General features: G+C 40.4%; 1 protein-coding gene across 1 annotated transcript; it reads right to left on the bottom strand.

Annotated features, from left to right (window-relative positions):
• Window positions 1-2118: 2118 nt before the first annotated feature.
• LOC117529187 (zinc finger protein 664-like) lies at window positions 2119-8928 on the bottom strand. Its single transcript, XM_034191931.1, has 2 exons — window positions 8876-8928; window positions 2119-4107 (listed from the first exon to the last, which is right to left on the bottom strand). Exon 2 carries the CDS (start codon window positions 4093-4095, stop codon window positions 2806-2808), a length of 1290 nt encoding a protein of 429 aa, XP_034047822.1. The 5' UTR covers window positions 4096-4107; window positions 8876-8928; the 3' UTR covers window positions 2119-2805.
• Window positions 8929-14269: the final 5341 nt, after the last annotated feature.

Below are 14269 nucleotides of genomic sequence, written 5' to 3'. Positions count from 1 at the left end.
GTTATAAAAGCCAGAGGTGGTGCAACAAAATACTAGTGATGTGTTGGAGCGTTTTTTTTTGTTTTTCATGATTCCATAATTTTTTTCCTCAGAATTGAGTGATTCCATATTTTTTTCCTCTGCTTGGTCTAAAAAAGTAACCGTTACTGACTGCCACAATTTTTTTTTTCCTGATTTCTTATAGTGTTTCTTAAAGCCAGAAAGTTGCCATTTGAAATGACTTTAGTTTTGTGTCATGTCTGTGATCTGCGTTTTTTCTACAAAATTAAACAACTGAATGAACATCCTCCGAGGCCGGTGATTCCATAATTTTTGCCAGGGGTTGTAGTATAAACAACTTTAAGAACAACCTTGACACTAATTTTAAGACTCAATTATGTTTAACTTTAGAGCAATAGATAAACCATTTCCCCCACGCAAACAGTATATTAAGTAATCCAGATGAACTGACTGAGCGGCTTTTTAAAGGCTGGAGACCCCAGCCCACTCAGCGTAGAGGATGGTAAATGGCATCTTATAGGACTGTTATTTTACTGTTGTGTCCAAAGATGCCATCATTGCCCAAAATACGAGAATCTCTGGTTCTCACTAGTACCAGTCAAAAACACAAATTTCAGAGTTCAATAAGCAGTTTTTACAGAAAATTTTTTCTGTAGAAGTTTTTAGCAGAATTCACCAAACTCCGAGTCTTACGTTAATCGCATGAAGGGGCGTGGTCTCTGTATTTGTGTCTCCATAGCATCAATTGAAATCCAGAAAAAGATGACTTTCATCCTTTGCATACGTTTGTATTTTTTTATGATTCAAGTCGTGATAAACAGGCCTGTTTATGACGCACTTCCACAATAGGAGCATATACTTCAAAGTAAAAGCCTGTGAGGTTGCTGCATCCCACACAGCAGATTCAAATGTGGACATTTTCTGTGTGCATGTGACACCCCCCCCCCCAGAATGAACATGTTCAGACTCCGGACAAAACAGAATGGTGTCTCACAACAGCCCCCCCCCCCCCCCCAAACTTCAGTTCTTCATAATTTCTTTACATGTAATCTTGTACTGATCAAGCAGCTTCAGAAAAGCTCATTAACAAAAAGAAGAAAAAAAACATTTTAGAAAAATTAATACAACTGAAAACCTTCACTAAAGACTTTCATAAAAGCCAAGAAATTTTTCTATGACATCTAGAAGCTGTGGTTCTCCATGGGTCAACGTTCTACTTGCAATATTAATCTTTTGTCATGAATGAAAACCTGCACTGAAACCATTTTGTAATTTTTCCCTGATGAAAAATTTAGCACTTTAATAAAAATATCTTTTTGAAGCATTGTGTTTTGATACTTTAAAACATTTGATGGATAACAGACATCAGAAGCAACACTTGGCAAATATTGTTTAATACACTGAGGTGTATGACATAATGAAGTCGAACTTTGTTTCAGATTTACAGCTTCAGTGTGTTGATTCTTAATAATAATCCTGTAAGAACTGAAGCCCCAATCGTATTCATTTTACCTGAAACGTGTCAGCATTACACTTCACATCGATTTGAAGCCTCACCCTTTGTGGATGAAATCAACAAACAGCCATGTTCAGTTTGTCTTTCCTCATCCTGGATTCGAAGTTCTTGATCTGCCAATGTCGCCTGGTACCAACAACAGTACATAAATGTTTCTGCTGATGTGGATAACTGTACCCACATCATGGAACAACCCAGGGTCCTGGATAGCAACCCACCAGACAGACAACCGGTCCATCCCCACTCAAAAGTAACCGATTATCTTGTGCAGCCAGAAGAAATTTGGGCGTGTCTTAAGCCTTCTACAGACACTGAGGCACTTGTTTGCTGGGTTGTGGTCATTCACCTTTTGAACCTCCACTGCTCTTCAAATACAGTCCACAGTTCTTCGGACAGACTTGCACAGCATGCTGCAAAGACTCTCCTCGATTTCTTCTCCAGCAAAATAGCCAAAGATTTAGTGTCTCTGGTAGGCATGAAGGACACAACACTAACGTGTTAACATGACAAACTAAACCATCAATCATTATGTCTCACTTCCCATTTACTTAATTCTCAACATACACATCTGGTTTGTATACAGAAAAAAAAAAAAAAAAAAGACCAAAAACAACACGTCATACACGTGCAGTTTAAGGCAGGATCGTACAGAAAAGTGCACCACATTGCAACGTGCACAACAACAGCATTATGAATGTGCGTCTCACCTCACCCAGACGCGAAATAGTTCAAAATAGTCCAGGTTTGAAATTTCTGCGATGTGGCAGGTGCTGTATTTCGTGCATTACACCTTCACATGTACTCTGTGGTGGCACAGGTGTTAGTAGAGTATTTACTAAATTACAATAAAATTCTATGATCCAGACATACAACAGATAAAGAAAAATCTACAGCACTTAAATAGTACATGGCGGTTTTTGGTACACCTTGGGACACCTGTTGATGAGGCAAGACTTGTATCACTGTAAATAGTCAGCAGAAAGCTCTCCTGGAGGGAATGAAGGCCATCTTCTGAAAGGTTCCTTGAGTGTGTGCATCAGATGGGAAAGCCCTATATGAATGCAGTCTGTGTAACTGATCCCTGACTGCTGCAGATGATGTCAGGGGTCACATACTCACCCATCTGGCACAGTCTTGTTCTTCTTCAACATCAGTTTTGCTTCTGATTATTGTCTTCACTTCTGAACCGTCAAAGAATATTCCTCTCACAAATACCAGTTTCTTTCTCCAAGCCTTGTGAACAATCACATCTTACTTTCTTGACAATTGACCCATCTTGAGCAGACCTTCTACTGCTCCAGCTTGACCATGCACATAGAGGAGCACTTATTCCTCGGTTTTAATTTTCCTTGCCTCTTCCAATGATCTACGCTGGAGAAGCTTTTTTTACACTCTCGACACCAGTACAGTTTGTTCCCAGTGTGGGTGCGTTCATGTCTGGAGAGGCAGGAAGGCGAAACAAAACTTTTCATACACTGCTGACACTGATACGGTTTCTCACCAGTGTGCCTACGTTTGTGAACTATGCAGGAATAGTTGGTACTGAAACTCTTCCCACACTGGTCACATCTGAACCGTTTTCCAGCCATCATGTGAACACACAACTTATGGTTTATCCATGATGACAAACTGATGAAGCTTTTCTCACAGAATCGGCACTGGTACGGTTTCTCCCCAGAGTGGATGCGCTGGTGAGACTTCAGTGAGGTCAAGGAACATAGTCTCTTCCCACACTGGTCACAGGCGTACACTGTGTCCCTGCTGTGGATATTCTGGTGATTCTTATATGAAGTTAAATGGCGGTAACTCTTCCCACACTGGTCACACGTATATGGTTTTTCTTCGCTGTGGGTGACCTTGTGCGAATTTAGGGTTGACGACAGCCTGAAAGCTCTCCCACACGTGTCACAGACATGGGGCCTGTCTCCACTGTGGGTGCGTTGGTGTTGTTTTAATTCAGATGATTTGTAGAACGCTTTGTCGCACTGGTCACATTTGTGGAGCCTGACCCTCATGTGGATTTGAAGGTGGGATTTCAGGTCAGATGCCCGGTTGAAAGCTTTCCCACACTGATCACAGGTGTACAGTTTATCTCCACTGTGAGTCAGTTTGTGTTTCCTCAAATCAAATATCATGGAGAATGTCGTGTCACATTGGTCGCATTTGTATATTTTTTTCCGATGGTGGATTTGAACATGGGATTTTAGGCCACATGCCAGGCTGAAAGTGGTCCCACATTCATCACAGGTGTATGGTTGTCCTTCACTATTGTTTTGTTGATGTTCTCGCAGATGTGCTGACCGGCTGAAACTTCCCCCACACTGGTGACATGTGTATGGTTTCGCTCCACTGTGAACAAGCTGGTGTGACTGTAGGTTATGTAAAGTGTAGAACACTCTATCACATTGGTCACAGGGGTGCAGATTCTTTCCCGTGTGAAGACGCTGGTGTGTCTTCAGAGTGTATTTCCGGCAAAAGGTTTTTCCACACTTGACACAGCGGTACGGTTTCTCCTTCTTTGCTGGTGTTGCAGCAGCTTTGTCCATCTGCTGGCTGGACTCAGTACCGTGTCTGCTCATGTCGCTCTGTTTCTGCATTAACAGAAAAAGATTAAAGTACATGAGTCAAACAAGCTAAACTGGAAATACATATTCCGTAAATGTAAGATTTATGAGTTCAATTTAAACATTAAATTAGTATTTTAAGAATTTAGGCTGCATATTTATGCACGCTTCCTTTCCCTGTACAGCGGAACCAGTGAGGTTTGTGCAGCTGACATCAACTTGCATGTTATGGTAAGTTCCATTTGTATTCAGCTTGCAATTTGCCAGTTCCACCCCAGAAGTCAGCACTTCTGTCTTTTTTGTGTCCAATTTAATAATTTGTGCATCATCAACTGGTGGTGCTAATACTGGCTACCCCATTATCTATTGCTACCAATGACAGTCTGCACCACACTACAAACTGAGCAATAAATTAAAACTAAAACATTATGGGACTTCTGTGTCATCTCTTCTATTACATGAGGACTCTTTGATGGACCAAATTTATTTTAAGCACTCTATACTCCAAAATCTTGGAGGAAAAAAAGCCACCAGACACCCAGAAAACAAAAAACATCAACTCCCAAGCATTTCAGACTTAAGTAGCTCTATTTTTAACCACATTAGCTACAAACAAAAGAGTTAAAGCAATAAACTGTCATTCATTTTCAACAGAACAGGTGCTTTGCAGCAACAAGAGACAGTGGTCGCTATGCCACCAGCTAAGTCACAGTCAAATGGTTGAAGCACGTAATAGGCTTGTATTTTGAACGTCAAATGTGAACGTCCAGTATGATACCTATTGAATTTGTGCAAAAATCGACTGGGATTCAAAAATGACATACAAAATGAAATTATTCTGGTTAAATATTACCCATAATATCAAAATTTGACAGTGGAACAGGGCTCTATTGATGCATTAAAAATGTATGAATATATCAGTGTCACATTTATGTTGAGAAGAAAACCCTTTATCAGATTTTGAGCTCTGTGGGGTTAGCTGTAGATCTAGAACTAATATTCCACTGAATAGTTTTTTTGGAGTAGGCAACACAGTGGATTAGTGGTTAGCACTGTTGCCTCACATCAAGAAGGTCATGGGATTGATTCCCACCTGCGGCTTTTCTCTGTGGAGTTTGTATGTTCAGCATTACAACCCGTGGCAAAAATGATGGAATCACCGGCCTCGGACGATGTTCATTCAGTTGTTTAATTTTGTAGAAAAAAAAAGCAGATCACAGACATGACACAAAACTAAAGTCATTTCAAATGGCAACTTTCTGGCTTTAAGAAACACTACTCGTATAAGAAATCAGGAAAAAAAAATTGTGGCAGTCAGTTACTTTTTTAGACCAAGCAGAGGGAAAAAATGTGGAATCACTCAATTCTGAGGAAAGAATTATGGAATCATGAAAAACAAAAGAACGCTCCAACACATCACTAGTATTTTGTTGCACCACCTCTGGCTTTTATAACAGCTTGCAGTCTCTGAGGCATGGACTTAATGAGTGACAAACAGTACTCTTCATCAATCTAGCTCTAACTTTCTCTGATTGCTGTTGCCAGATCAGCTTTGCAGGTTGGAGCCTTGATTTTTAACTGGATTAAGATACGGACTATTTGCAGGCACCCTATGTGTCTTTTTGCAAGGAATGTTTTCACAGTTTTTGCTCTATGGCAAGATGCATTATCATCTTGAAAAATGATATCATCCCCAAACATCCTTTCAATTGATGGGATAAGAAAAGTGTCCAAAATATCAATGTAAACTTGTGCATTTATTGATGATGTAATGACAGTCATTTCCCCAGTGCCTTTACCTGACATGCAGCCCCATATCATCAATGACTGTGGAAATTTACATGTTCTCTTCAGGCAGTGATCTTTATAAATCTCATTGGAACGGCACCAAACAAAAGTTCCAGCATCATCACCTTGCCCAATGCAGATTCGAGATTCATTACTGAATATGACTTTCATCCAGTCATCCACAGTCCATGATTGCTTTTCCTTAGCCTACTGTAACCTTGTTTTTTTCTGTTTAGGTGTTAATGATGGCTTTGGTTTAGCTTTTCTGTATGTAAATCCAATTTCCTTTAGGCGGTTTCTTACAGTTCGGTCACAGACGTTGACACCAGTTTCCTCCCATTCGTTCCTCATTTGTTTTGTTGTGCATTTTCAATTTTTGAGACATATTGCTTTAAGTGTTCTGTCTTGACACTTTGATGTCTTCCTTGGTCTACCAGTATGTTTGCCTTTAACAACCTACCCATGTTGTTGGTTGGCTCTCACTGCGGTATTGTATCACTTCCTGTTCCGGAGCACAGCGGTGTTTTTCTGTATCTGTTAGCTGTTTAATCTGCGCAGTTAGATTGATCTAGTTATCTAGATTACGATTTGTTTCCCAGTGTAATCTTTACGTACCTTAACTAAAGCACTCCTTCTGCTGAATCACCTCTAAATTATTTACACATTATTCACTTTGCGTGCTTAGCGCAGCTACTAGCTCTTAGCCGGTTTAGCATGGCGGCTTCTCCTGTCTCCCGCACTTTTCTGCTCTGGGCGTGAAATGTTTAGTTATTCCTCGGCCTCCTTTAGCAGTAATGGTACTTGTAATAAGTGTAGCTTATTCGTAGCTTTGGAGGCCAGGCTGGGCGAATTGGAGACTCGGCTCCGCACCGTGGAAAATTCTACAGCTAGCCAGGCCCCTGTAGTCGGTGCGGACCAAGGTAGCTTAGCCGCCGTTAGTTACCCCCTGGCAGATCCCGAGCAGCCGGGAAAGCAGGCCGACTGGGTGACTGTGAGGAGGAAGCGTAGTTCTAAACAGAAGCCCCGTGTACATCGCCAACCCGTTCACATTTCTAACCATTTTTCCCCACTCGGCGACACACCCGCCGAGGATCAAACTCTGGTTATTGGCGACTCTGTTTTGAGAAATGTGAAGTTAGCGACACCAGCAACCATAGTCAATTGTCTTCCGGGGGCCAGAGCAGGCGACATTGAAGGAAATTTGAAACTGCTGGCTAAGGCTAAGCGTAAATTTGGTAAGATTGTAATTCACGTCGGCAGTAACGACACCCGGTTACGCCAATCGACTCGGCTTCACTTCCCGATCACAGCCATGCTCCCGACTGGCACTCTTAACATCCGTGCTGGGGAGGAGGGAGAGATACGTGCCGTGGGCCCTTCTGGAAACACGTTTCGTGCTTTCATTGGTTACCCACGTTAAATATGATCGTCTCTAGGCAGCCTGGTGGCCAAGCAGTAGTTGTACTTGTTTCCAGAGCAGAATGTTCCAGCTTCAAGGCCACAACCGCCCATTCACCATGGATTGTGGAGTTGCATCATGAAGGGCATCTGTCATAAAATTCGTGCCAAATCAATATGCAGAACCCTCCATCTAATCTGTTGTGGTGACCCCGAGTGGGGAAAAAAAAAGGAAGAAGCCAATGGCACTTATACTCTAACCCAAACCCATATTGGAAATCTAATGCTAACCATTTAATATAATTTTTAAAGTCGCTAGGCAACTGAGACAGACTTAGAGCCTTAAATGGATGGATATATATATATTTTTTCTTCCGCTTTATCCGGAGTTGGGTTGTGGGGGCAGTAGCTCGAGCAAAGCCGCCCAGACCTCCCGATCCACACACACCTCCCCCAGCGGAACCCCAAGGCATTCCCATGCCAGTCGAGAGATGTAGTCCCTCCAGCGTATCCTGGGTCTTCCCCGGGGCCTCCTCCCAATGGGACGTGCCAGGAACACCTCTCCAGCGAGGCATCCAGGGGGCATCCAGAAAAGATGCCCGAGCCACCTCAACTGACTCCTTTCGACGTGGAGGAGCAGCGGCTCGACTCCGAGCTCCTCACCCTATCTTTAAGGGAGTGCCCAGCCACCCTGTGGAGGAAACTCATCTCGGTCGCTTGTACTTGCGATCTTGTTCTTTCGGTCATGAGCCAAATCTCATGACCATAGGTGAGGATCGGAACATAGATCGATCGGTAAATCGAGAGCTTTGCCCCCCTACTCAGCTCTCTCTTCACCACGACGGTCCGATACAGCGACCGCATCACTGCAGATGCTGCACCGATCCATCTATCGATCTCACGCTCCATCCGTCCCTCACTCGTGAACAAGACCCCGAGATACTTAAACTCCTCCACTTGAGGCAAGGACACTCCACCGACCTGAAGAGGGCAAAGCACCTTTTTCCGGTTGAGAACCATGGCCTCGGATTTGGAGGTGCTGATTTTCATCCCGGACGCTTCACACTTGGCTGCAAAAATCGCCCTAGTGCACGCTAAAGGTCCTGATTTGACGAAGCCAACAGAACCACATATTTTATATATATATAAACCTTTGCCCTAGTTCACAAACTGCATATTAGAACTGACAGGAAAACCTAAACTATGAAACAATTTACAAGACGTAAATCGGTGCCACCTGGTGGACAGCGTCAGATGGTGCAAACAAGATTATTTAAAAAGAAGCATATGTATATTTAAAAAAAAGAGGGAGGGGGAGAAGAATATAGAGACAAACACGTTGTCTTCTGGAAGGTCCCGCATTTCTCTCCCAAAAAGCACAAAACATTTCCACCAAAATCGCTGCGGCGATGTCACGTGACAGAGAGGCCTAGAGGCGGCAAACTACTTCAAAAGATCTTACGGGAAAAAGCTACAAAACTTGTACTAACGAACAAATCAGGTTAAAACCGAGCGATAACGCCGTAATATTAACGATAGACAATGTCCAATGAAGACTACAGTGAAGAATTAGCAGGCGAGCACGAACAAAATAAACATTAGCACATACCGTAAGCAACAACGCGAAGCAGAGAGGCAGGGGGCGGGACTACGGAAGCTCAAGAGACACTAGACATGACGTCCACCAAAGCATTTCCACAGGAACAAGTACCAATAAAATTAAACAGATCAATGACTTAAAATTCGGAAATAGCTTTACAAACACAAAAATATTTAATCACAAATAAAATGTTAAATATAAAAATTATAAATAATTATCACTGATTTACCTGCTATTTACCTCCAACAAGGAGGTAATGTTTTCACCAGTACTTGCATGCCTTTTAGAATGATATCTCAAAAAGTAATGAGTGGATTGCAAATAAATCTGTTGCACAAATAAATAATTTTCTGGGAAACAAGTGACTCAATTTTAGAGGAAATCTTTCACAATATATTCTGAAACTGAGATTCAGAAGAATGTCTGGCACATAGCAACATTTAAATCAAATGTTATGAGAGGATCTTGATGAAATGTGATGAGCAGATGGATAATGTCCAAGAAAATGAGGGATTTGATTTTGAATCCAGGATCCAGACATTTTAAGGCTTAAGCAAACTAGTATGGCCTCAGAACTATGCACTGAATGCCTTAGGATCAGAGTGGGAGTTAGTTTAGAAATTTGAAATTGGATATGGGAACATCTTGAAGTCTTGTGCAATAGCAGACTCCACAGACCCGGCGCCACGAGGGGGCGTTTGGGGACGACGCCCCCTCACGTCATCAACCCCGCCCCCTCAGATGTGAGAGTTAGCAAAAAATAAAAATAAAAGAAAAAGAAATACTGGAAAATATAGCAAAATATTAGTTATTCAATAATATCATGTATTTAACAAATAAACCAAATTAATTAAAGTAATTAATTTTAAAACAAACCGATATGGCGTGTGTCTGTGTTCAAGCGATTTGATAGGTTGAGGGTTGCGCTTGTCAGTGTGGCAGAGGGCAAGGATCCTGAGTCCAGCGATTATGGCAAGGTGGATGAATTAAAGCATGCTCGATTTATTCAAGCAGTGTCAGAGCTGGAGTTCCTGGGATTCGTCAAGTCCACCAAGCAAAAGGCAGATCTTGCAGCACGACTCACTTGGGGAGGGTGTTAATGCTGTGTTTACACATGATGACAAGTCAGGAATCCCACGAAGTACACATTCTTGACCAATGATCACGAATGTGATTATTCGGGGCAGAGGCGTCAGGTGTCCTCAGGAACTGCTGCAACCTGTTACCACACGTTACGATTAATGGCATGTGTTGCTGGAGAATTATCTCTGGGCCCTTGTCAGTCATGGGCCCCTAGAATCCTTCTTCTTATTCTCCCTTTTTCAGTAACTGGACAACTCATAGACAAAAAAAAAAAAAAAAAAAAGACCATAGACACAATGTGCAAAATTCATAGACCAAAAATGATAACAATAATAAAAAAAAGACTATTCATAGACACCAAAACTGTAAAATTAAAATTATTTACTGAACGAATGTGTCAATGGAAGTGTGAAGATGTCAACTCATACTTCTGAAAGATCATACCTGTGTTAAAGGAAGTGTCACATAAAAAGAGCTGCACCAGCCATAAAAATCAGTATGGAGCTGGAGCTAACACCATGGAATATCCCTGCATCATCTGCCATAAACCAGTCCACAGTCATCACCTGTGACAGCTGTGTCCAGTGGAATCATCTCAAGTGTGACACTGGTATTTCCAGATATACAGTTATGCTCAAACGTTTACATACCCTTGCAGAATTGTTGCTTTTTTGGCCATTTTTAAGAGAATATGAATGACAACACAAAAACTTTTTTCCCCGGTCATGGTTAGTGGCTGGTGAAGCCATTTATTGCACTGTGCACAATTTCTCCAATCACAGCCACATAAGCCCATAACTTCTCCTGGGTTGTCTAGGTGTCTCAGTGGCTTTCCTCACTCTTCTCCTTCTTGCATAGTCACTCAGTTTTTGAGAACTGTCTACTCCATGCAGATTTACCATAAAGTGTCATACTTATATTTCTTTGTAATTAATGTAAATAAAGTCTGAAACATATTCAGTGACAGCTTCACCATCAGAGAGCCTCATCCAAAACTACCACAAAAGACTCCAAGCTGTCGTTGATGTTAAAGGGGGCAACACACAGTATTAAGAACAGGGGTGTGTAAACTTTTGATCAGGGTCATTTGGGTAGTTCTCTTGTCATTCTGATTTAAAAAGAGGAAACACAGTTGTTTGACAATAAATAGCTTCACCCAACCACTAACCATGAGTGAAAAAAAAGTTTTTGTGTTATTCATACAGTATTCTCTTAAAAATGGCCAAAAAAGTAAAAATTCTGCCAGGGCATGTAAACTTTTGAGCACAACTGTACATACCACAGAGCCAGTATGTACAATATGTGGTTGATTCTTTAACTACGGGCACTATTGGCCTTGTAAATGTAATTTCCACCACACCATTGCCTTACAATATAAAGCGCCTTGGGGCAACTGTTTGTTGTGATTTGGCGCTATATACATGTGCTCTGATGTCACTGTTTATCTCCACAGAAACTACCCAAACAATCTTTCATACAAACTGTTTAAAGGGACATTACAGTGTTGTGGTGGAAATTACGGCAATAGTGTGGGACAACTACATTTTGTTTAAACAAATCACAACAGTTGTATGACATTGAATACACCAATTATGTTTTGATTATTTTACTGATATTATTTTATTCAGAGATATTTTAAAACATTAGAAAAAACGTTTCTTTACCATTCATTTTTATAATTGAAGATCAAAAGTCTGGGTGTGGGACAAGCACAAAACGGCAATATTTGCATATAATGATGCTGAAAAAAGGTGAAAAAGTCATCATAGACTACTAGAACAAATTTCTTAACACACTTTCATTGTAAAGATAACTATAAAAGTGTGAAATTTCCCCTTTTTTCTGTTTTTCATACAATATGATCAAAGGACATAATAAGTGCCCGTAGTCTAAGAATCACCCATGTACCTCCTCATCCACATCCTGCACCAAGAAGCCACTGATGTCATTTCACCTCCAGATTCTTACAAGAGGGATGTCCTGCTGTCAGACCAGAACATCAGTAAAATGAGTAATAAAGGGTTGTGTTTTGATGAAGTGCTATATTTTGGTTTTGGTCATCTGTTAAATTAAATAATTAATGGTTCTTTATATGTCTATGAATGGCCCTTGTCTATGAATGGTCTCTTTTTTGTGTCTATGAATGGTCCGCAAACAATTTTTGTTTGACATATTGTTCAGTCTCTTTAAGGACATAGTCTACAGACATGGTCAATGATAAATTTACTGAAATCTTGCCAAAATTTACAGGTGTGTGAGCAGTGTCAAAAAAGGTGCAGCACTGTTTCAGCATGGCCTTTGCAAAAGGAACAGTTTGTGTTTATATCCCTTTTAAATTTCAACATGTAGTGATTGTCTGTGTAATATCTATGAATGATTCTAAAAGGCATCTCCTTTACTTTATTTACAATCAGGTATTCATGAGGAATCATCCAGACTTTTTTCCAGTTGATATCACTGACATATTGATTCCAGTAAAATATACAAGATGGATTACAGACAATATCGTTTTGAAATAAGGCATGTATATTTCTATTGCTGTTTCTCGAAAAATGTTGTGAGAAGCAAGTTCTTCCAACTGGTGAGTCAGCTGGGTTGGGAAGGGAGATAAGGGTCAGAGGAGGACCACTTGTATTTCTATAGAGCATCATAGTGCCTGATAAGATTGCATCATATTAATAATAATAATTCATAATTAATTTTATTGTGTAAAAAGAAGTATACATAATTGTATATAATGACACATAATAAAATACATTAAGAACCAATGTTAAAGCCTGGTGGTGTTCCTATAATACATAATTAATTTTGAACGCAATAACGGTGAGAGAACCACTTTGTTTGGCAAACTATTCCACAATACAATTACTCTATTGCTAAAGAATTTTTTTTTTTTTAATTTTCCTTCAGTAACTGATCTGTAAACTGAAATCCATAAACTACTTAAACTGAAAAAACACATACATTCATACATACATACACACACTTTATGAATGATACATTTTGCGACACCCGTGTTCACCTTTTTTGAGACTCGCATTCATGTTTTGGGAGATATTTTTTCATTATTCATGTTTAGCAATTAATGGTTTGCAGATAATTCACGATTTGCAACTGATTCCCGTTTTGGGGGTTAACAACAGTCACTCTCGCATGTTTGAGGTGCAAAGATGCAAATATGACTAAGAAAATATGTTTTTTTCTAATAGAGTTGTAACTTTGTGGCATAGCCTCCCTCATCATGTGGTGAACACTCCAAGTGTCAGTTCTTTAAAAAAATACTATGATTTTCATTGTGATTGATTTTTTACTGTGACTGATGATTTGTACGGGGCTTGATAAGGATTTTTACGTTTTTACACTGTGATATTTATGAGTTTTACTATGATACTTCTTTTATGGCTAATGATGTATGCTTTTATTGTATTTTTATACATTTTTTTTTACTTCACACACTAAATTAATTATGAATTATGTTTGTGGGAGCTTCCCTCATCCCTCAGAGTACAAAGCAAACAAATACAAGCCCAAATCAGAAAAAGTTGAGATGGTATAGAAAATGCAAATTTTAGAAAAAAAAATGGGAGAAATAACCTAAAGTGATTCTTCCATTTACTTTGATTCCTGTTTCATTGCAGACAGAATGAACCGAAGATATTTCACATTTTATTTTGACAGTGAAGCAATGTGACAAAGGGAAAGAGTGCAGGTGCTCTCACTCGTGTCATAGGGCCGGCCCAGTTTACAGCTGTCGCCCTTCGAGATACGACCCTCCTCATTTACTTATGCAGCTGACTTCAGGGCGTCACTGTAAACTGCTATAAATAAAGTGTGTCGTGCTTCAATTTAACCACATCTATGTTCTGTGGCCTGTACATGAACCAGTTCACAGCATTGAAACTGAGGCATTTTACAGTCTTCCTCATCTGACGTTGAGGCGCTGAATCAATAGAACCACTGTCACATGCTGTGCAGCGTACAAAGACAGCTAAACATCTCACTGGAGCTAAAATGTAATAGAATTCTGCTAAACTAGTTTGACAATTTTCTTCCATTTGTGCATCTTCTGCTTCTTCCAGTGAGCTAAACTGGAGAAGCTTCTTTGGCAGTCCCCACACCAGTACAGTTTGATCCCAGTATGGGTGCATTCATGTCTGGAGAGATCTGCTGATGGAATAAACCTTTTGTTGCAGTGTTGACACTGGAACCTTTTACCCACACTGTGAAAGAGTTGGTGTTGTTTTAGATTTGCAGATTTACTGAATGATCTTCCACACTGGTCGCAGCTGTATGGTTTCTCTCCACTGTGGAGAGCAGACA

This window comes from Thalassophryne amazonica, chromosome 1 (genome assembly GCF_902500255.1).
Source record: "Thalassophryne amazonica chromosome 1, fThaAma1.1, whole genome shotgun sequence".
Classification (NCBI taxonomy): Eukaryota; Metazoa; Chordata; class Actinopteri; order Batrachoidiformes; family Batrachoididae; genus Thalassophryne; species Thalassophryne amazonica.
This window is presented reverse-complemented; position numbering and strand designations above follow the sequence as displayed.

What these genes read in the sequence shown, in the direction of transcription:
- LOC117529187 (XM_034191931.1), bottom strand. Translation starts at nt 4,095, where the DNA reads ATGAGCAGACACGGTACTGAGTCCAGCCAGCAGATGGACAAAGCTGCT.